The 22777-nt window shown below is 39.9% G+C and overlaps 1 protein-coding gene across 1 annotated transcript; it reads right to left on the minus strand.

Moving 5' to 3' along the window:
• Positions 1 to 387: 387 nt before the first annotated feature.
• On the minus strand, positions 388 to 22211 carry LOC140758037 (serine carboxypeptidase 1-like). Its single transcript, XM_073094013.1, has 14 exons — positions 22020 to 22211; positions 21758 to 21903; positions 21404 to 21480; positions 21202 to 21324; positions 20882 to 20984; positions 20765 to 20802; positions 20545 to 20646; positions 20220 to 20300; positions 19890 to 20138; positions 12671 to 12736; positions 12453 to 12571; positions 8481 to 8594; positions 8106 to 8151; positions 388 to 697 (listed from the first exon to the last, which is right to left on the minus strand). Exons 1-14 carry the CDS (start codon positions 22145 to 22147, stop codon positions 614 to 616), a joined length of 1476 nt encoding a protein of 491 aa, XP_072950114.1. The 5' UTR covers positions 22148 to 22211; the 3' UTR covers positions 388 to 613.
• Between the last annotated feature and the right edge of the window lie 566 nt (positions 22212 to 22777).

Here is a 22777-nt window from a genome sequence, read left to right on the forward strand (position 1 = left end):
TTATGTCCACGAACTTACTATTACAAAAAATTGCACTAACATCTACTATACAACAAACCAACAAAATGACAATAAGGTAAATTTGATCCTTCTTATCCCTTACCATAACTATCAAAATCAAACACCTTGTTCTTATACAATTTGTTTATTTTTATCCAAGATAAATATTACATTTTATTCTTCTTTTTTCAACCAAATAGCAAAACAAAATTAGAGTATCACTATATAGTTTATCCCCAGCATAATTCACAATTTATCTCTATCCTTGTTTTTCCGCAACCAAATGAGTGACATATACTAGTATTGCTGAACGTAAGAATTCTGGATTTATCATCCCCAGATTTCATAGATCGTAAAAAGGATTTAGATAGTTCGGTAAAAAAAATATGAAACAAAAATTAGGAGATGCTGATTTTAGTTGTCTGTGGAAATGAGCCAAGATCAACTGAAGAGCTAATAAATATTTTCTGATCTAATAAATGACAGTCTCAGCTTTGCTTCTGCAATGGGTTAGAGGCAACGAAAAAATTTATTCATACTATGTGTTAAGCAGTACATTCATTACTTGCAGGAGAATGCTTTGGTTGTGAACTTGTGATCCATCATTAGTGTTCTACAGCTTTGCGCCTGCGAGCCAGCGGCTATAAAAAGCTAGTGCTTCCTGCGGCTTGTATTCAGGAACAGTATGCCCTGCTCCCTGCACAAAAAACAACCACAGGATGGGGAAGAGTACGTCAAATAGAATCAAAATGCATAATCATGTAAACCAAACGGCAAGTCTAATTAGAACAAAAGTAAACAGAACTGAAACTCTTAAGCTATCCGCTTGACATAATTCAATCGTGTAGTCTTAGAAGACTAGCAAGAGTGTCAATAGCCAGATGTAGCAATTTCCTACCAAGCTCACTTGATTACAGATAGAGATATCAACTATGTATCTCCAATTAGGTAATTTTTGGTTATATTACAAATAAACAGGAACAATTCACATATTGATGCCATTTTTTTTCTTTTTCTTTCTTTCCTAGTATTTAATTTTAGGAAAGCGGGCGAGGTCCAATTATGTTTTATTGAAAAAGATTACAAAGATACCAAAAACAAAAATGATAAAAAGGAGAATAACAGAGAGAGAAACGGAGGAGGCAGGGGAGGAGGGTAGAAAAAGTGTAACACCCTAAAAATTATTAAAAAAATTAAGCGGCAGCACCCTTGCCACCCCCCTCCCCCATCCGGCCCGTCTTCTTCTTCTACTTCTTCTCTTGTCGTGCATGCCACCCAACCCTTCCCTATTTCTTCTCCACCCCGCTATCTCTCTCTCCCTCTCCTCTTTCTCAGGTTGCCAACGAAGCCCTGGAGCCAACGAAGCCAAGCGTACAAACCCGCGGTAAGCCCCTAAACCCCTCTAATTTAGTAGATTAACCCCTCCCCCTCACTGTCGTCGGAGTTCCCGGCGGCCAACGACTTCGTGTCTAGCCGCCAGTCCGAGAGCTCCGATGGAAGGGAGGGCTCTCTAGTCGGGCTTCGAGCCCTTAGCGTTGGGAGGAGGGACCTCCATGGCTGCCGGCCATGGAGCGTGCTACCCACCCTCGTAGGCAAGGAGGACGGGCGACGACTCCACCGGGGATTGGATTATGCCTGCCGTCGTCAAGCCAAGCCCTCCTCCTCCTCTTTCCCCTTCCCTTCGACTAGCAATCCCCATCCCCCCCCCCCCTCACCCGTGAGGGTCGCAGGCCGCCGACCTCGAGGGCGGGTTGTCGACGGTTAGGGCCATCGGCAGCACCGGGCCCCTTCTCTCTCCCCCTCTGTCTCCTTTCCTCAAAGGAGATGGTGAGGGAGATAAGCATTTGGTGGGTTGCAGGCCGTAGCCCACCAACCCAGACTTTGGGTGGGCTGCAGATTGCAGCTCACTAAACCAAAGATTTGGCTGGGCTGCTGCCCACCAATCAAATCGTTGGTCGGCTGTGGTTGGACCCCTAGCCTACCACAGCTAACCTTGTGGGTTGCAAGCCCACCAAGGCCTCTCTTATCATATTGGGTTGGGCTCGAGCCAACCCAACACCCCAGCCTAGGCCTATTTAGACCCTATAGCCCAATTTCTCCATTCTACCTAATTAATTAGCCTAACCACTACCTTTAAGACAAATTATTATAACCTAAATAGTGTGAATTTTAGGATGACATGGAACTCACCCTTGACTCATGTATATGCCTAAATCTAAATTCTCTAACAAGGTAATTAATTCGCTAACCTTACATGTGGCTTTATTTGCGTGAATTAATAGGATCGACACTACGTGAGGAGGATTTTGAGATTCCGGAGGAGCTGGCTAGCTGAAGAGAACTAGAGTACTGTGGAGACCCTCAGACGAGTAGAGTTTATACAAGTCTAGAATAATATAGTTGTAGCTATTATACCTTCCATAACACTGTAGGTAATGTTAGCATTAATACATGCATCTAGTGTACCATGATATATTTTGACATGTGCAATTATTGATAGTTTACTCAGCACGATGTTATGGGAATGTTAATGTTAGCATATGCATTAGTGTAACAATGATCTATATGTATCCTGTATGATAAATCTTTGCATAAATATCTGCTGTGAATATAGAATGGAATGATCATGATTACTATGACATGACTTATACACTCATAGATGCTGCACTAGTTCCACCTATCATTAGTAGTCAAGTTCAGACTAGGCAATGCCCCTGCTCACTCAGTCCGGGGTTAAGGGTAGAGTGTATCATATATGACTATATTATTATCGGCCTACACTTGAAGTCGGAAGTCTGTGTGGCATTCAGGTAATTATATTACATAGTCAGGACTAGATTATAATGATAGAAGAACATGATTGTGAGGCGGAGATATATCTCTAGCGGTACCCGACGACACAAGATTAGGGCGTCCATGAATGAGTTAAGGGCTCTTGATTCTCCTACTGAGGGCGGTGATGATTTAGAAATAGTAAGATATAGGCCCACAACCGGGATCCTTAGTCTGATGGCCACAAACAACCGGTCACATGCAGTGTCGCCATGCATGTTTGGGTGGCATTACTGCTAGATGTGTATATATCCCTCCTCGATGTATGAGATAATGGATGGTTATATGATGGATGATTTGCTTGAGAATATCTACATTATGTGGTGAATGGCTCGGTGAGCTATGATAAACATGATTAATGCCTTGGTGAGCATGAAATGACTAAACTACTCTTTTACTTCTAAGCATAACATATAAATACTATGATTGAGATTTGTATGAGTAAAAGATTGTATCAAGCTTTATACCTGTGTGAATTTATCCTGATATGATTAGGAGTTGGCATGTTTTAGAATAGTGACGTGTAGTCTTTATTGATTGCATTGATTTAGTAACTCATGGTAAGTCATTTAAATAAGCATATTTTATTGCTAGCAACTATAGGCATGCATTGGATATGCACCTGTGGTTTTATTGTTATAGATTGTATGGATACTACTTGCTAGTTGTGTGCTCACCACCTCTTGGTGGCATCATTTCAGAGCTAGGGAAAGCAGGTGCGGGTAGCGAGGAGTAGCTGTCTTTATTTTAGTTATGACTATTTCTTTTAGTTGTATTGAGCCCTACGAGAGTGTTATGATTGGCGTTGTATTTTGGACATTAGAGTTGTATTTTGGATGTATATCTTGATGGCTTGTTGTGGCCTATGGAACTTGTATCCGGACTTATAATTGTTTAAGATTATTTATGGTATGAACCTATATTTTTATGTGCCTTGTGGAAACCTATTACCGACAGGTCACGTGATGCACCGAGTGGGGGGATTTACCTACACGGTATACACGTGTATTTGGAGGTTTGGGTGTTTCAACTTGATATCAGAGCCTAGGTTCACCATAAATCCGACAAATCTTCCTAGATACTATCCAAATACATAAGAAAGTAATAATAATAATGAATAACTAAGAATAATGAACATTAGAGTCATGTATGACTTTTGACTTACTTGTGAATTGAGAACTAAACTGCGTTGACTTACCAGGAATGTCGTCTAGACGTGCTCAGTCTGTGCGTACAACTGTTTGTGGACGAGATTCAGTCCCCGTTGATGACACCTCGGTCGTAGGAAGGTCCCACCAGGATGACCACGCGTCTCCCATCAAAGCAACCAATACGTCCTGCTACTTACTTCTGACACTACGAGCGCTCCTCCAGTAAGTCCCTCTCAGCTATCCCCGCATTCTCCACCAGCTCCGCATAGGTCAGATTCTTCACCATATTCAACTGCTTGCGGATCTCGATTCGGAGGCCCATCTTGAACTGGTCAGCTCTAGCAGCATCATCAGGTATGACTTTGGGGTAAAAAGGGGATAAGGCATTAAACATGTCCTCATACTACGCCACTGTCATATTTTCCTATCTCAATTGGGTAAATTCGCTCGTTAGTTTGAAATGCAGGGATGCAGGGAAATATTTTTGATCAAAAAAATCCAAAAACGCCTTCCAAGTGATGTACTCCCTAGTAAAGCAATCCAGCATCATACGCTCAGTGGCCCTCCGCTACTCTTCTACCTTTCCACGGAGAAGGAAGGTGGCAAAAGTCACCTGACGACTCTTTGGGCACTCAAAGGCAGTCAGGATCTTCCTCACATCCATTATCCACCTATTTGCCTCCATAGGGTCTGTCGTGCCGCTGAACAAACGAGGGTTGAGTTGCATGAAATGGTTCAGTGACCAGGTGGACCCACCTCCAATCTGCTCGGCTTGAGTAACTTGCTCTGACGGCTCCCTCGATATGTGCATCCTAGACATAGCTGCCGTGCACTCCTGAACCAATTCTTCAATGAACCTCTCCTGCTGTCTGACAAGTTGTCCAAGGGCCTCAATGCTGGCTGAAATACCGACAACCGGTTCGTCAACGAGGGCTGAAGCCCGTCCACGAATAGTCGCACGCACAGACCGAGCACATTTACGCGGCATTCCTGGTAAGTTCAACGCAGTTTAGTTCTCAATTCACAAGTATGCCAAAAGTCATTCGTGACTCTAATGTTTATTATTCCTAGTTATTCATTATTATTATCACTTTCCTATGTATTTAGATAGTATCTAGAAAGACTTGCCAAATTTATAATGAATCTAGGCTCTAATACCAAGTCAAAACACCAAAACCTCCAAATACACGTGTATACTGTGTGGATAATTCCTCCTACGCGGTGCATCACGTGAACTATCAGTAAAAGGTTTCCACAAAGCACATAAAAATATAGGTTCACACCATAAATAATCTCAAACAATTATAAGTCTGGATATAAATTCCACAGACCACAACAAGCCATCAAAATACACATCCAAAATACAACTCTAATGACCAAAATACAACGCCAATTATAATACCCTAATAGGGGATCAATACAACTAATAGAAATAGTCATAACTAAAAATAAAGGTAGTTACTCCTCGCTACCCGCACCTGCATCTAGCAATAATGCCACCCAAACATGCATGGTGATACTGCATGTGACCGGTTGTGTGTGGCCATCAGACTAAGGACCCCGGTCGTGGGCCCATATCTCACTAAGTCTAAATCATTACCGCCTTTAGCGGGAGAATCAGCAGCCATCAACTCATCAATGGACGCCCTAACTCTGCGTCGTCGGGTACCACTAGAGATATATCTCCGCCTCACAATCATGTTCTTCTATCATCATAATCTAGTTTTGACTATGTAGTATAATTACCTGAATGTTACACAGGCTCCTGTTTCAGCAGCCATCAACTCATCAATGGACGCCCTAACTCTGCGTCGTCGGGTACCACTAGAGATATATCTCCGCCTCACAATCATGTTCTTCTATCATCATAATCTAGTTTTGACTGTGTAGTATAATTACCTGAATGTTACACAGGCTCCTAACCTCAGGTGTAGGCCGCTAATAATATATTCATATATGATACACTCTACCTCTAACCTTAGCTCCCCAACACCCATACGGTGCCGCCATCTTCGCGAGGTAGGGGAGAACCCGTGAACGGCGGTCGATCCCATGACTGACGGCGACCGGAGCCACGAGGGCTCCAACGGTGAATGCCCACGACACGAGGCCAACGACAAGATGCTTCCAGACGAAGCGGCTGCGACCCGAAGCCGTTGGCCGGCCAGATTTGCCGATGAAGCCAGAGAACCCCCAAATTAGGTATTTTCGCTAAACCCTATTAATCTTTAATTAAACTTGAGAGGTGGGAGAATGCTTACCAAGGAGTCACGTGGTGGTCTCCGATGGCTCCGGCGGCGCTCCGGTAGGCCAATTCCACGGCGTGACTCCGACGGTAAGGAAGAAGAAAGCGAAAGAGGGGAGGAAGAAGAGAGAGAAGGGGGGGCTGAGATGGTTTAGCAGAGAGAGGAGATTAGGGGTTTTTAATTTATAGGTTAAGGAAAAAAAATCCTAATCTACGTCAATCCGGATTAGGCGCGATTTTGCCTTGCGCCTTGTCGCGTGCCGGAGAGGGAGAGGGGAGGGGCTGCACGTGCACCCTCCTCTCTCAACCCCTATTTTTATTTTTATTTTATTTTCTGGTTCTGACACGAAGCCTTATTAATACTCTCTACGTATATGATGGCAAAATAAATAAATAAAATGAAAGTGTGCTTTATTAAATTTTAAAACTAATTGTAATAAAGATAAAACAATGTTAATGTTTTCTCATTCATCCTAGGACTGTTCCCTAACCCCGCTAGAATCACCTAAGAAAGTCACCGCAGTGATCTAATTTAGGACTTCCCCTGGACTTCTAGATAGACTAAAGTCACCACAGAAAATCGCAAACGATTTATATCGGGACCGTTCTCTAAGTCGTACCAATATTAGTCTTATTTTTCTTTTCATAACTTTCAATATTTGCACGAAGTATGGTGATGCACTGAGTATAATAATTAAATGCACACAGAAAATATAACAATTAAATTTTTACACGTAATGGTGAAATAAATAATTTGCACACAGAAAATTTACATGGTATGACAAAGATACGAAATATAATAAAATAAATATGTGAGTGAACCCACTCATCTGAGTCTAGGCAAGGCAACCGAAATCTCAAATCTCTAGCTCACGTACTAAAAATCACCACCTTAAATAATGAATAATAATCAAAATTTTAATTTGAATAATATCAATATTTCTAAAATTTAAAACCAAAAAGAATTAAAATGGGTTTAATTTACCCATTGGATTGGGCTGGGCTACTGCTGGCTCGGCCCATTCCAAAAATGAAGCTAATCGAGCTGGGCCAAGGCCCAGCCAAGAAAATGGATTGGGCTACGGGTTAGTCCGCAGCCCATCCAATTTAAATTGGTTCGGGTCGGATTCCTTGGATTTAGATCCAACCCGACCCGAATCCAACAACCTAATAGGAGAAAGCCAGACTCGGGTTGCCCGAGTCTGTCTTCTCCAAGCCGAAGAGAGAGAGAGAGGAAAAGAGAGAAAGGAAGAGAGAAAGAAGAAGACGCTGACGGCCACCGCTGCGACGGTTCGCCGGCCGCACCCTCAGCTCCCTAACACCCATACGGTGTCGCTGTCCTCGCGAGGTGGGGGAGAACCCGCGAACGGCGGTCGATTCCATGACCGATGGCGACCGGAGGCACGAGGGCTTCAACGGTGAATGACCACGTGCACCCTCCTCTCTCAACCCCTTTTTTTTCGATTCTGACAGAGAGAGATAGCGGGGTGGAGAAGAAATAGGGAAGGGCTGGGTGGCGTGCACGGCAAGAGAAGAAGAAGAAGAAGAGGCGGACGGGCCGAACAGAGGGGTGGCAGGGGCGCTGGTATGCACGTACGCGCTCGGCATGTGCGCGGGTCCTCCCCCCCTATTCCCCTCTTTCTTTTTTTTTAATTAATTTTTAGGGTGTTAAAAAAGGCTCCTCCATACCCTCCAAATCTCTGAAAGGGAGATGTGGATGCCTACAGAGGCTCTTGCTTTCCTTGAGAAGATAACTCTTGTTCTGCTCCTTCTAGAGGAACAACATATTGATGCCATTTACAATGCTGAATTTGATACAATGCAAAAAGCAATAACACAATGTCTTGAAAATAACCAAGGAAAAGCATTTTCCATACCTTAATAGTGAGAAAGATGAGATCATGGTCATAACCTTGAGTGTATCTGCAGTAATTAAGAATGACATAAGAAAGGAGATCTGAAGTTCAATTACTACACATCTCTTTGCTTGTGCAGTAACTGGCAGTGGCATATGTAGTTAGTTATTTAAATTTTAGAGGTAATATCCAAGAAAAAACTATTAGATGAATAGGTGTAATCAATTGATAGTAAAACTTCTTTCCAAGAATAGGAAAAGATCTGTTTTTTATGAAATTTCCAATTTGTTTAAGAGCTGCATGCAAAACTGGTATAATGTTGCCAACTGCAAATTTAATGATCAAATAAGTTTGTTTTGTATTACAGATATTAATAAGAGCTTTCTCTATATATACCCTGCAACTTGTTCATTGAAGTACCAGGGCCTCCAAGCATCAATTACTTCATACCCCAATGATCTAGTCCATGCTTCACTTCCGGTGAAAGGAATACACATGTCATGATCACCACTGCAAAGAAATGAAAAAGAAATCACATCTGGATATGCACACCCTAGTTAAAGGCATTAATGAACTTGTGACAGAAAAGGATTAATTTTGAATCATGACTAAATGCAAGAAAAGTTACCTTTAAGAAATTTAAAAACTTTTCATTATTCAATAGAATGACATACATTGTATTACTCATTGGAACAAGTTTCATTCTTGGCTTAGCATTAATACTCTTGAATCTATGAATCTAATGACGACTTGTAGCCAAACTAGAATTTTTTCAAGAAAATGTACTAGAACTATGCTTAAGAAACCATGAACAAATCCAAGCCTCAAAATATACTTTGGTTTGCAAATTTAGACTACCATGGCCCAACGATGGGCAGCAATAGCTGTACATCAAGTTTGTGAAAGATCAAAAACAAGTAACTGCTACTAAGAACACTAAAATTAAACTAATAAGACCGCCGAATTCAGTGGCAGAGCCAGAAATTTCTATGAGGGGGTGCAACCAATATATTACTTTATGAGCAAATATTAGTGAATTAAGCTAGAACTAGAATGTACGGTCCATTGTTTTAAGATATCATGATAGATAATTAGCTGACTCAAAACTGAAGCTGTTAAATAATGAATTAATAATATATATCATATCTTTAAAATGCCCCTTCACGAGTGGCCTCTATATAATGCACATGAATAGATGTATCTTGACATGTGCAATTATTGATAGATTACTCATCATGATACTATGAGAATGCTAGCATATGCATTAGTGTAACGATGCTCTATATATATCCTGTATGATATACCCTTGCATAAATATCTATTGTGAATATAGAATGTAACGATTATGATAACTATAACATGCCTTATACACTCACAGACACTACACCACTTCCACCTATCATTAGTAGTCGGGTTCTGACTAGACAGTGCCCCTACTCACTCAGCCCAGGGTTAAGGGTAGAGTGTATCTTATATGACTACTATTAGCAGCCTACACCTTAGGTCGGGAGCCTGTGTAACATTCAGGTAATTATACTACATAGTCAAGGCTAGATTATGATGATAGAAAAACATGATTGTGAGGCGAGAATATATCTCTAGCGGTACCCGACGACGCACGATTAGGGCGTCCGTTGATAAGCCGAGGGCTCCCCATTCTCCCGCTGAAGGTGGTGATGATTTAGAGAGAGTGAGATATAGGCTTACGACCGGAGTCCTTAGTCTGATAGCTACAGATAATCGGTCACATGCAGTGTCACCATGCATATGTAGGTGATATTACCGCTAGATGTGTATATATCCCCCTCGATGTATAAGATAATGGATGGTTATATGATGGATGATTTTCTAGAAAGTATCTACCCAGTGTGGTGAATGACTCAGTGAGCTATGATAAACATAATTAATGCTTTGGTGGGCATGAGATGACAAAACTACTCTTTTATTGCTATGCATAACATGTAAACACTATGATTGAGATTTGTATGAATTAGAGATTGTATAAAGTTTTATATCTGTGTAGACTTATCCTGATACGTTTAGGAACTAGCATGTTCCAGAATAGTGAAGTGTAATTTTTATTGATTGCATTAATTTAGTAACTCATAATAAGTCATTTCAACAAGCATATTGTTATTGCTAGCAACTATAGGTATGCATTTGATATGCACATGTGATTTCATTGTTTTAGATTGTATGGATCCTACTCACTGGGCTGTAAGCTCACCCCTCCTGGTGGCATTATTTAAGAGCTAGGGGACACAGGTGCGGGTAGCGAGGAGTAGCGGCCATTTTATTTCAGTATGCCTATTAGTTGTATTGAGCCCCTACGAGGACATTATGATTGACGTTGTATTTTGGACTTTAAAGTTGTATTTTGGATGTGTATCTTGAAGGCTTGTTGTGGCATGTGGAACTTGTATCCGGATTCTTATGGTTGAGTTTATTTATGGTATGAACTTGTGCTGGTATGTGCCTATTACTGACAGGTCATGTGATACACCGCGTGGGGGATTTACCCACGTGGTTTACACGTGTATTTGGAGGTTTGAGTGTTTCATTTACATTAGCTTAATTATTCAGTCAAATTGGGAGAAAGCCTGGAGCATGTCAAGACATGCCAATTGAACTAACAACATGCCTTTGAATGACCATGCCGAGGCAAAGCGCATGCCACAGCAAGTGCTATCTTAGTATTGTCATTCTTCTGTTCGACACCACAACCACCACTAGTCATAACCATTTCATTGCATAAATAATCCTGACAATGTATACAAGAATATCCAGGACAAAGCATACTATAGTAGAAATTTTGGACCATTAACTACAGTTCAAAATAGAAAAGTTAGATTACTATGCAAGAAGATGCTCTCCGGATGAAAGTGATCTAGGAAAATATGATTATAAATAGTGCTTGACCTTCCCACTTTGCTTTATACAAACAATCTTCTTTGATTAAAGAAAAAATCTAATTAATAGTCTACCAGGTAGGTTCCTGCTGATGGCATAGCATCAACACTATAGTTACTCTATTGGTGGAGTTTATTTTAAGTGCTAAAAGATTATCTTGGATTTTATAACTTGGGATAAGAATTTATCATATTTTCATACAATCCTATGCCTAAAAAAATCTTAAATCTTATACTAACCTAAATTCCCTCTAGTCTAAATCCTTTTTTATGTTTCATCCCAAGTTTAGCTTGTTAGATCTGATAACCTAAAGACTGTAAGTTCCTTGTTTATGGACCACTACTGCACGTTACAAGTCTAAGATTGGTATGCTCATGTTCGTGCTTTAGAGATTAGTATGATCTTAAAACAAGGATAGCCGTGCCATAGACATAGCCCATGCCATGCCAGTGCCAAATACTAGTCAGCATGGCACGTGCCACGCCACTTGCCGACTGTGCCACAAGAGAGGGAGATAAAAAGATGAAGGAAACTACTCACCTTCACTCTTCGCCACTCGCTGTCGTCGATCTCGTCTCTCATTGCTCACAACCGTACCCTAACCCGAGGAAAGGGGCAACGTGTCGAGTTGGGTTGAATAAAAACTTAAGTTGTAGATACAATGACCGAGTGGCGATGACGACGATGATGGCGAGGTTGAGCAGTGATGGCAACGGTGATGACGAGATTGAACAGCTACAGTGAGATCGATGTCGAGCGGCGAAGCTGCTAGAAGTGGTGTCATATGGCACCCCTCGTGCTACATGCCAATATACGTCGAAAAGATAAGTGTCGACCAACACACCTCGTGCTGATTGGCAAGGCCACTATTGATCTTAACCAAGGTTCCAAAAATCAATATCAGGATCAGAATCGGCCGTCCGGAAAAACGATACGTATCGGCCGTCTGTATTGGATCGGACTATTTTAATTAAATAAAATTCTAAATATTATTTAAAAATATTGAGAAAATTTCTAAAAATTTAGGAAAAATTACAAGAAAATAAGAAAAAAATAATTACTTATATATATAAAGCCTAAAAATCTCTTTTACTCTCTCTCTTTCTCTCTCTCTCTCCAGCAGACCTCTGCAGCAGGTGCAGGCTGCTGCTGCAGCTGCAGCACTACTATAGTACCGAAACCAGCCCAAATCGGGATCGGCTGATTTGACCGATCCTACTCGGGATCGGCCGAAACTTGAATTTATGATCTTAACTATGATCTTCCAATGATAATTTAAATTGTGAAGTATTAAAATATCAAGAATATAGCACAACAACCCATCCTAGTTCTTCATAAATAAAAAAATTTCAAATTTCTTGAACTTCACGCATGCTGCTCAGCTGATATACTTGTGTATGAAAGATCATAAACTATTTTACAATGTGTTTGATCTGACATTGATAATGGATGGTGTACCTATATATCAGTGCACGGTAACCTTGAGCGGTGAGGTTCTTGTGATACTTGATCATGCTGCCAGCATCATGTTCGAAGTCTATTCTAGAAGTGCACAACTCCCAGCCCACCAAGTTTTCCTGAGATGAGGTTGCAAAAAAGAGATGAAGAAAGGAAAATAAATTGCTGTAGAAAGTAAAAGCTTCCAAAGTAGTACTGCTATTTAATCACCCTTGTACCGGTTGTGCATGAATTGCAGATCTTACTGCCTCATTGTTCAGCCAAGAAGTTGCAACCTCATCGTTCTGGAGAAAGATCAAGCTAGAAAATGTCAAGTGCAGGGAGAACAGATCTATGCAATGCATATGATATGTGTGATTGAATTGTATGAGATTCATAAGTCCTGAGTTTATATAAGATATTGTAATTACTAATATCTAATGATTCGATCTAATGCTAAACTGGCTTGGCAGGAGGAATCATCTGTCAGCCAAATCATAAGATTGTAATAACTAGGACGACATTTTATGTCAAGTCTGAGCAGTAAATATCCTAGCATATGATTCCAGTAGACATAACCTCAGTGAACAAATTATCTGCATACTAAGTTACTAACTGCACTAACAACCAACTATCACAAAGGGCATAAAATGTGTAATCATTTTGACTCTTCTAACACTGGACTGGACAATTATTTATTTAAAGAAATAATAGGTAACAATGACGAGCTTAAGTAGGTACAATGTAGACTATTATAGCTAGTTAAGATAGAGAATATCTAGTCAAAATGAAAAAATTATTAGTCGGGAGCATGAAGTTAGGAATCAACAAACAAACCATTAGTAGACAAAATATTAGCTACTTTGCAATGTATATAAGTCTAAATCAACCACTGCTCATTAGCCCCACTGAACCTTGAGGCAAGGAAGCAATATATAGTAAACACTTGGACTCTAATGTTGTGTTGATTAGCAATGGTGCACATACACCAAGCCAGTGACTTACTGGTATTGATACAAGGGGAGTATGGAAATACTCCTACTGCCAACCCGTGCTGACCCTAATACTGGCTCATGCCACAATGTGCGAACTTGTGCCAATTCACGCTGACTGCGAGCTGATCGGGCACACATTATTTGTCATGGGATCTGCTGCTTCTTGCAAGCCAGAACTTCTTGCGCATTTGCCATGGGAATCCATGCTATCAGCTTACTGAAGCTCTTGAAGGAAGCAAGGAAGTAATAAGTGTTAAATGTACTTGCTACAAATGATACTATCTATGGCAATAATTCTGATAGAATATTCCTTGTGGCAATTAGTTATGGGTCAAAATTTTTAGGACGAAAGCTCAAACATGGAGGTGAAGAGATAACTTCAGATTTTATATTTCCTCTACACCAGATTTTCTGTTTCCTCTACACAAGAAATATAATTCACCTGTGCAGGTCAAAAACATTCGAAAATAATTCTAGTGCATGTATTTCTTGTGTACCTCACAGGTATAGCAATGTAGTCAATAACAATGACTACTACATATACATAAGGTTTGAGGTTCCCTGCTAATCCGCCTATGATGAACACCCAAAAAATATGAGTTATTGAGTTAGATTAGTGGTAGTATGATTATTGTAGCTGGAGAGAACATACAACTTAGTGACGAAGTAAACAAGTTATACAACAAAACCGAAATCCAGCCCAAGAGTCTATTAATCTAAGTCAAAGGGACTTAAGGTTTGGTTTAGATCCAGATTCCAGAAACCAATCAGATCTTAACTCAAACGAGATCTTTTTCAACTTAAGTTTCTCCTCCTATCTGCCTAATAGTTAGCCCCACTCTCACCAGCCACCCTCCACCAACTTCGCTTCTACCACCTCTCCAATCCCCCAATCCCACCACACCCCACCATGGTCCATCCCTTCAACTGTTTGATGCTCCTCAGCACATCATCCTGCACAACCTCCAATACACCCTACGATAGCAACATAATAATTCCTCTAGCATATCACAATATGATTTTAAGATATTCAGACCATTAAATTGTTATGATCCAACCATAGGGGATCAAGTTAGTCAAGTCGAGTCAAATTAAGTTAGTTAATTAGTTTTATTTTATTGTTTTAAATTTCAAATAAAATGAATAATCCACATGTGGATTCGACTCCTAGTACTTTACTTCTATAAATAGGAGTTGATTATTATCATGGAATGATTATTTGAGTAAGTTATTTTAATTATCTCGTTTTTATTTTTTATCGTAGTCGTTAGATTGTGTAAGAACTGAGAAAAAATATTAAGAGAGACGAGGGTGGACGTGCGCTGCACATGCAACCCCCTCCCCTCTCCCTCTTCGGCATGCGACGAGGCAGCCGCAGAGATCATACCAAGTCCAAATCTAATTTAGATTTGGTTTTTACCCTATAAATTAAACCCTAATTCTTTCTCTCTATTATTTACCCAGCCTCCTTTCTATTTTCTTCTTCTTATCCTTCATTTTCTTCTTTTTTGTGTCTATGTTGAAAAAGTATGTGCCTAGTGCAGACCATATGATCGATTTTGAGCCTTTGAAGATCCAAGAAAATCTATCTTATGAAAAGCAACTTGTAGAAATTCTAGAGACTTAGCAAAGAACTCTTTGCAATATAGTGATCTCTTTCGTGAAGATTTTATGGCAAAACCACAAGACGGAAGAAGCAACTTGGAAGCGTGAAGATAAAATGAGGAAGAAGCATCTTGAGCTATTTCCTTAGTCTTCATAGTGACTATTACAGTATTGCTTTATCCTTTTATTACACTAATTTTAACTTCGAGAATGAAATTTCTTTTTGTTGGTAGTTGTAAGAACTGAAAAAAAAAATTTTGAGAGAGAAGAGTGTGCACGTGCAACCCCCTCCCCTCTCCCTCTCCAGCATGCAACGAAGCAGCCGCAGAGATCTCGCGAAATCCAAATCTAATTTAGATTTAGATTTTAACCCTATAAATTAAACCCTAATTCTCTCTCTTCTTTACCAGCCTCCTTTCCCTCTTCTTCTTCTTCTCCTTCATTTTCCTTTTTCTTGCCGTCGGAGTCACATGGGTTCGGACCGCCGGAGCATCGCGGAGTAATAAGGGACCATCACGCTCCTCCTCGGTAAGCCCTCTCCCGTTCCTCAAGTTTAATTTCAGTTTAATAGGTTAAAATAGAAATACCTAATTTGTGAGATTTTGGCTTCCTTAGCAAATCACGCCGGTTGACGGCTTCGGGTCGCTGCCGTTCCACCACTAAAAGCCTCTTGTCGTTGGCCTCGTACTGTGGACATTCGCCTTTGGAGCCCTCGTGGCTCCTGTCGCCATCAGCCATAGAGTCGATTGTCTTCTATGGTTTCTCCACCTCGTGAGAATGACAGCATCACAAGGATGTCGAGGAGCTTAGGGCGCGGCCGACGGACCGTCGCCAACAGTGGTCACCGACGTCTCTCTCTTCTTCTCTTTTTCTCTCTCGCCCTCGTCGATCTCCCTTCAAGTTGAAGAAGCCAAACTCGAGCAACCCGAGTCTGGCCTTCTTCCCTGAAGTGTTGGATTTGGGTCGAGTTGGATCAGAATCCAAGGGACCCAACCCAGTTCCATTAACTTAATTAAAGGCCCAATCCATTTAAGTATATGGTTAGGTGGGCTGCGGGCCAACTGCAGCCCAGCCCAACCGATTGGGCTTGTTTTGGCCCAAATTGACTTTTTTAGTTAAATTATAGAAAATCTTAATATTATTTAATTTAAAAATTTTCTTCTTATTTATTATTAAAGGTGGTGATTTTTAGCACGTGAGCTAAAGATTAGAGATTTCAGTTGTCTTGCCTAGACTTAGGCGAGTGGATTCACTCACATATTTATTTATATTATACTTTGTACCTTTGCCAGACCATGTAATTTATTGTGTGCAAATTTATTTATTTCATTCTTATGTGCAAATTTATTTGTTACATTTTTGTGTGTATTTAATCATTATACTTCGTATATCGTCATACCTTGTGCAAATTACAAATTTTAGTAAAAAGAAAAATAAAACTAGTATTGGTATGACTTAGAGAATAGTCCTGGTATAGATCACTTACTGCTTTCCGTAGTGACTCAAGTCTATATAGAAGTCCAAGGTAAAATCCTATTTCAAATCACTGTGGTGACTTTCTTAGGTGACTTTGACGGAGTTAAGAAACAATCCTAGGATGAATCAGAAATTTCCTAAGGTGACTCTAGCCACTCAATGGTTAGTAGAAAAGACAAGATGTATTGATCACATAGTGACACCATCTGATGACCATAACCGGATCAACTATAAGGAAAAATCCTGAGCGTCATCTCGAGGTGACTTTTAGTTGATGTGGATCCCACTATAAACCAACTAAAACAAACGATATTATAAACATTAAAAAAATATTAATATGTTGAAACTGAGCAAGGCTACAGGTCATGACTCTCTATTGTTATCATTGTCATTATTTTAAGAGCATGTCTGTTAAAAAATTATTATTATTTATATTGTGGAACTTCGATTTTATTTAAAACTATAAAATTTTAGAATTTATTTAGTTTTCGAATGGATTCCACTCACTGAGTTATAGTTGCTGACTCATGGATTTCTTTTTCTCTTTTTTATTATCTCAGGTAATAGTCAGTGTGGCGATTGAGTGAGATGCACCGGAACCCTCCTCCACTTAGGACCTGCCTATTTACCTTTTCACTCTTTTGATCTTATGTTTTAGATTAATTGTTAATTTAATTCTGTTTAAAGACACAATAATAATAACATTGTTTATTTTCATTGCAATTAGTTTAAATTTAATAAATCAAATTCTCTTTGTTTATTTATTCCTGTCATTATACACTTAGGAAGTATTAGTAAGGCTTCGTGTATCTCAAGCGTATTGAGGTGCATGGCCGATCATGATTTTGATTTCGGATCATGACAAATTGCCTTTATCTTCATAGGAATATATCTCAATCGTATAAGTTTCCAAACTCTAGTCACCATCTTCAACCACAAGCCACCCTACTATACGGCCATCCACCACTACCCTTTGGCCGTCCACCACCCTCCAACGACCCCCGCAACGTTAAATAATTACTATTCTACCATGTTTCGACCTTCCTCCACAATTTTATTTTTAACTTTTCATCACAATCACTAATTCACGTGAAATCAGAGCCATTAGGACCCTAATTCACGATGCTACCACCCATCAAAATATCACAAATTTCTTACTTTTAGATCAGTCCAAATATAATATTGGTATTAGAGCCATCGTTCCTTGACCATTGGTGAAGACACAATCCAAGACAAATCCAATGGAGATCGCTGCTTAAAAAGACTAAGAACTCATCTTCATATCAACTGGGTCTTCTCTAACTCCACCAGCAACAACCACGATTGATGACATGTCATTGGCATGGGCAAAGGTAATATTTAAAGAATCTTTGACCGAATTGAAGAAGAACTTGAAGAAGATCCAACCACCATCAAGGACTCGATCTAGGCCTTGACTAAGGTCCTACTAGTCGCCCTTCAATCAGCCCAGCCATGACTAGATGGTTCTACCCGTGAAGGAGATGGAGAAGAGCTTCAGACCGCCATAACCAAACTTCCACTGGCCGCTATGGAGCTTCATCCACCTTTGCAAACCCTCCTAGCCACCGACGCGAAGCTAGAAAAGCCCCCAACAATGGCCATGACGTCGTCTTCCCCACCCGTGGTGGAAGCTAGGGTCAAAAATCCTAGCTTTCTACCAGTGGCAATCTAGACGCTCCCAGCCCAAACGGCCACGTCCAATCCCTTCCATAGGACCCTCGCACCTGAGCCAAGTCGATGACAAGCACAAAACAACTAGAAGATCATCGTCTATGTCCATTCTTGCTGCAATGAAACCGCAGCTCGTGGCCACAGGTCCGACATTCCAATGACCACCAACGGCCATGATCAGCTTCCACTAGCCGACTACAAGCTCATGATGGCCACCGCAGCCGTTGGAGACCGCCCCATGGCCTAACCCGATGACTACACTTCTGGCGATATCGCTCGAGCCAAGCTGCGTCGGGGTGGCTTCGTCGGGGGTCTTCACCGTCTCTACTCCACTGCAGTTGGGCCACGACTACCAACCACCGCCACCGAGGGCCACTAGGCCCGCCGACGAAGCCATAATGGCCGCCACTACTGCAACTTGAGCCCGAGCTCGATAATTGGCTTCCACCGCCGGTCCACCACAGCAAGGACCACCTAAAGGTCGATTGCCTGTGGCCCACTACCTAACCCAGCAACCTCCGACGCCCATGCAACCCACAGCGAAGCCCCCAGGCTGAAAAATAATTTCAGCCCTAAGGGTTGGGGTTTTTAGATATTGAGTAGAAGATGAAGTGCACGTATCTTAAGGCGTGCTGAATTTTTGCAATTCAATTTGACTAACTTGTGCGAACTAGTTGGGAACCAATACGCATGACTTGTGGCCTGAGTGCGAGCCTAAGGATGACTAGTGAAACAATCCGGTGGATCCACATCAACTGACTGAGCCGGACCTACATATAGACCGGTCGGCCTACAAGTACAACAGAGCCAGAATATGCAACTCGCGTACTAGTCACCTTGAGGACAAGGTATCGAAAGCATGGTGGATTATTATGATTCTACCAAATTGATTTTCAGATACAACTATTTTAGAGTCTCACCTTAATTCAATTGTTTTCTTTCATTGTAAAGCATGTAAAGTAGTAAGTCCGTTGCCTTGCTAACTTATGCAACTTTACATATCCATCTTTTTTTTCGATATAATGGTTTGAAATATTTCTACAGTTATCAAGCATCCTTGTTGTCTTTATACTTTCTTGACTTATCATCTAACCCGTTTTCTAGCTGTATGAGCTCAATAGAAGTAGAGGACAGCTAAAAGATGAGAAAGCTTCAAAAGAATCGACAATTTTACAACTGACTACAAAGTTAATATCAATTATCAACCCTCTCAAAATCATGCCAAATTACCAGCCAAAGCATAATTAGACCTCAGAAGAATTTGCCATAAATCAAGGCCATTTGATGGTCAAGAAGTTAGATGTCAGAGAAAATGAGAAATTTTGATTTTAGGGAATCGTCCTTCATGTTTGAGGCATAATTAACGCAAAAGGACAAATGATCTGTCACCTAGTTTCATTTGTTCTGCAACAACTTTTACCCTATCTAATCTAATTTCTAGCATGTCTATACCCTATCTTTGTATGCCTTGTCTATTTAGTTATACTTTTGAGGATTCATGCATCTCAATGGACAAATTATAAAGGGTTAAATAGATATACCCGCTATACATTAGACCAAAATCACTTTGTCCTCCTGAACTTTATTTTGTATCACTATAACTCTCTGCACTTTTAACTAAATTGTAAATACGAACTCCGTTAAAAAGTAAAAACTAAAGAAGAAAATAAGGAGAGAATTATGTACATACCATACATGGAAGTCCACTACTACCAAGTTCTGGCCATGTTGGTACCCGTCCATCTCTTACTGGAGCCCTCAAAGGCCAAGAATGCCCAAACATTCTTTTCCGGACAGGTAGAGGCCTGTCAGTTTCACCTAGTCTTCTGAAGCTTGAAGGTAACCTACTATTATCAGAGTCATCAGACACAACTTCTCTGACCTTTGGACTATGGTAGCAGGGCTCGAGGATGTCATAAATATTTAGATTATCAAGTGCCTGAATATGCATAAAACTTCAGATATCAAAGAAAAAGTTTACTCGTTAATAGAATATGATGGGATAAAAAGAAAATCTTACCCAGTCAACTTTGTTTAGCATCATAAGACAGCTATCATTTACTGGATTCCAGAAGCTTCCTTGGCAGGCAGTGTTAACCTCCTAAAATTGATAGCATAGATTCATGTCAGAAAGGGCTGAGAAGATCCCAGACTTTTTCAATCCATTAATTGCTTTCAAAAGGAATATTGCATTACTGTAGCAAGGAGAGAATCAGGCAACTCTAAATCACTAGACAGATGCTAAGATGGTATTGCTGAATGTTGTTTCTACTATTTCTACGACAGCAAACAAATTAACTCATGCATTTGCAGAATTCATATGACTGCTCAATCACATATCATACCTGAAACAAATCATTTGATATTAGACCCATTCCATGAGCAAATGGCACATATGAACCACCGTCGAACCCTATATCTGTGGCTCCATTTCCAACCATATAGCCCTGATTAGGATGAAAAATTGTAAACAACACATTAGAAAAATAAATTCCCTATGAATAGTATAACTATTCCATGTCCATCAAAATTTGGAAATAAAAATATGTATCAATAGAATGTAACCTTGAAATTAAGAGTAGGTTTCGTTCCACCTTGGATCCCTGTAGAACATAATTAATGAACAAATATCTGAATAACACACAGATGAAGGCTAGGTATATATTATTCGGATGTTCATACCTTCAACAACTGCATATGCAAGGGTTGGAATATATATGCCAGCATATGACTCCCCAGAAATATAAAAGGGGTTCCTAAGGAATTCTGGGTACTGCTCAAACCACTGCTTAAGCAAAAAAAAAACAAAAAAACAAAAAAACAAAACAAAAAAGCAAAAGACAAAAAAAGAGAGAGACAATAATATAGCAATCAAAGTAAAAAACGCAGATCATTTACATAATAAATTACTGGTAAAATAAGCAAAACAAACAAAACAAACTAGCTTGTACAAGATTGGCATTTTACTTGTCTCAAACCACTTATAAATTTTGAGGAAATACCTTCAGAAGAAAGGTATGTGAATCAGAGGCAGTCTTGAAATCTCCAGTCTTGTAATCTGATACATTATCTGAGTATGATAATCCAACACCAGCGGGAGAATCCAAATAGATCATATTAGAAACCTGAATTGGTGTGATTGTCAATGTACTTGGTATGCAAATGCAATCAGTAGCTAGCGGTAAACACTGCGAGAAAGATTACCTTAGACCAGCTATATGGATTGAGATGCAGCAGTGGTAGGCTTCCAGGTTTTCCTCCAGATTCAAAATTGAATGGACCTAGTATATGGTATAAACAAACGCTCAGAAATTCGTGAGATTCACGTTCTTCAGTACTAGATTTTGTCAATATTAAGCTTAAAATTAGGTAACTATATTTGTAAGTTCATATCGTTAGAATATAGAATGTGGAAAGGAAAACACCAGAACAGGATCAAATACATACATCCAAACAACTAATAAATGGTGGTAAAAGCCAAAATTTTACCTTTCTAAAAATTAAAGCCAAAATGTTCCAATGAAAACCCAATTCAGAAAATCTATCCTCAACCATTACCATGCTCGTAAACAAAGCCATCAAAGCTTGAACAGCCAGGGCCCCCATTCAACCAAAGGACAACAGGGTCTGTTTCTGGGTTAGTCTCCGATTCCACGAAGTAGTAGAAGAGATTTCTCCCACGGTCCTCATCCACCGTAATGTACCTGTACCAACAAAACCGCAAAAAGAATACTTACCAATATCAAAAGAACATACTTACCAAGATCAAAAGATGAGCAAAAGCAACATAGTTGGGGGGAAAAAAAAAAGAGATCTTTACCCAGCATAGTGCTTGGATGGGAATATCCCATCAAACCCAGGAAGATGGGTGACTAAAGCATCCTGGGGAGCAGCTAAGGTTGCCGGAACAGTGAAGAGAAGTAGAGAGACGATGATGAGACTGGCCATTGTTGGGTTTGGAATTGAAGTCTCGAGCGGAGAGTTGGAGACAGGACAGCAGGCAGAAAGCAGAGCTTTTGACTATTTTAATTAGTTTATGCCTGAAATCATTTTCACAATGTAATTTTAAAATTTTCAAATCAGTCACGATACCGTTTTGATTCTCCGTCTAAATTAACGACGTGCAGCCAAATAATTAAAATACTCTGTCCGATTTGTTACTCAAAATTAATAGGGTTTTAATTTTTAGGCAACTTTATCGTCTCCCTAACTTAGAGTTTTTGAGAATGGGAAGAGAGATATATAGAAAAGAAAGTAAGAGAAAAGAATTAGGTATCAAAAAAATAAAAAGAAAGGATTATATAAGATGCGAAGGGCATTTTTGTTGATAAAAAATTAGAAAATGAGAGAAGTGAGCCCGCCGTTCAATTTTTGAAATTATTTGAGTGCACCATATTAATTTAGACAGAAAATCTAATAGTATCACTTTAGTTGTCTAGTTTGAGACTTTTTGAGGTAAATGAGAGTAAAATATATTTAACTTCTTTTTTTCGATCAAACTATTGCTCCTAAATATTTTTATTCACATGTTTAATATATTTTTAATTTTATATATGAAACTGTTTGTGTTTTTAAACT

This window comes from Typha angustifolia, chromosome 3, assembly GCF_048772165.1.
Source record: "Typha angustifolia cultivar Huaian chromosome 3, ASM4877216v1, whole genome shotgun sequence".
Classification (NCBI taxonomy): Eukaryota; Viridiplantae; Streptophyta; class Magnoliopsida; order Poales; family Typhaceae; genus Typha; species Typha angustifolia.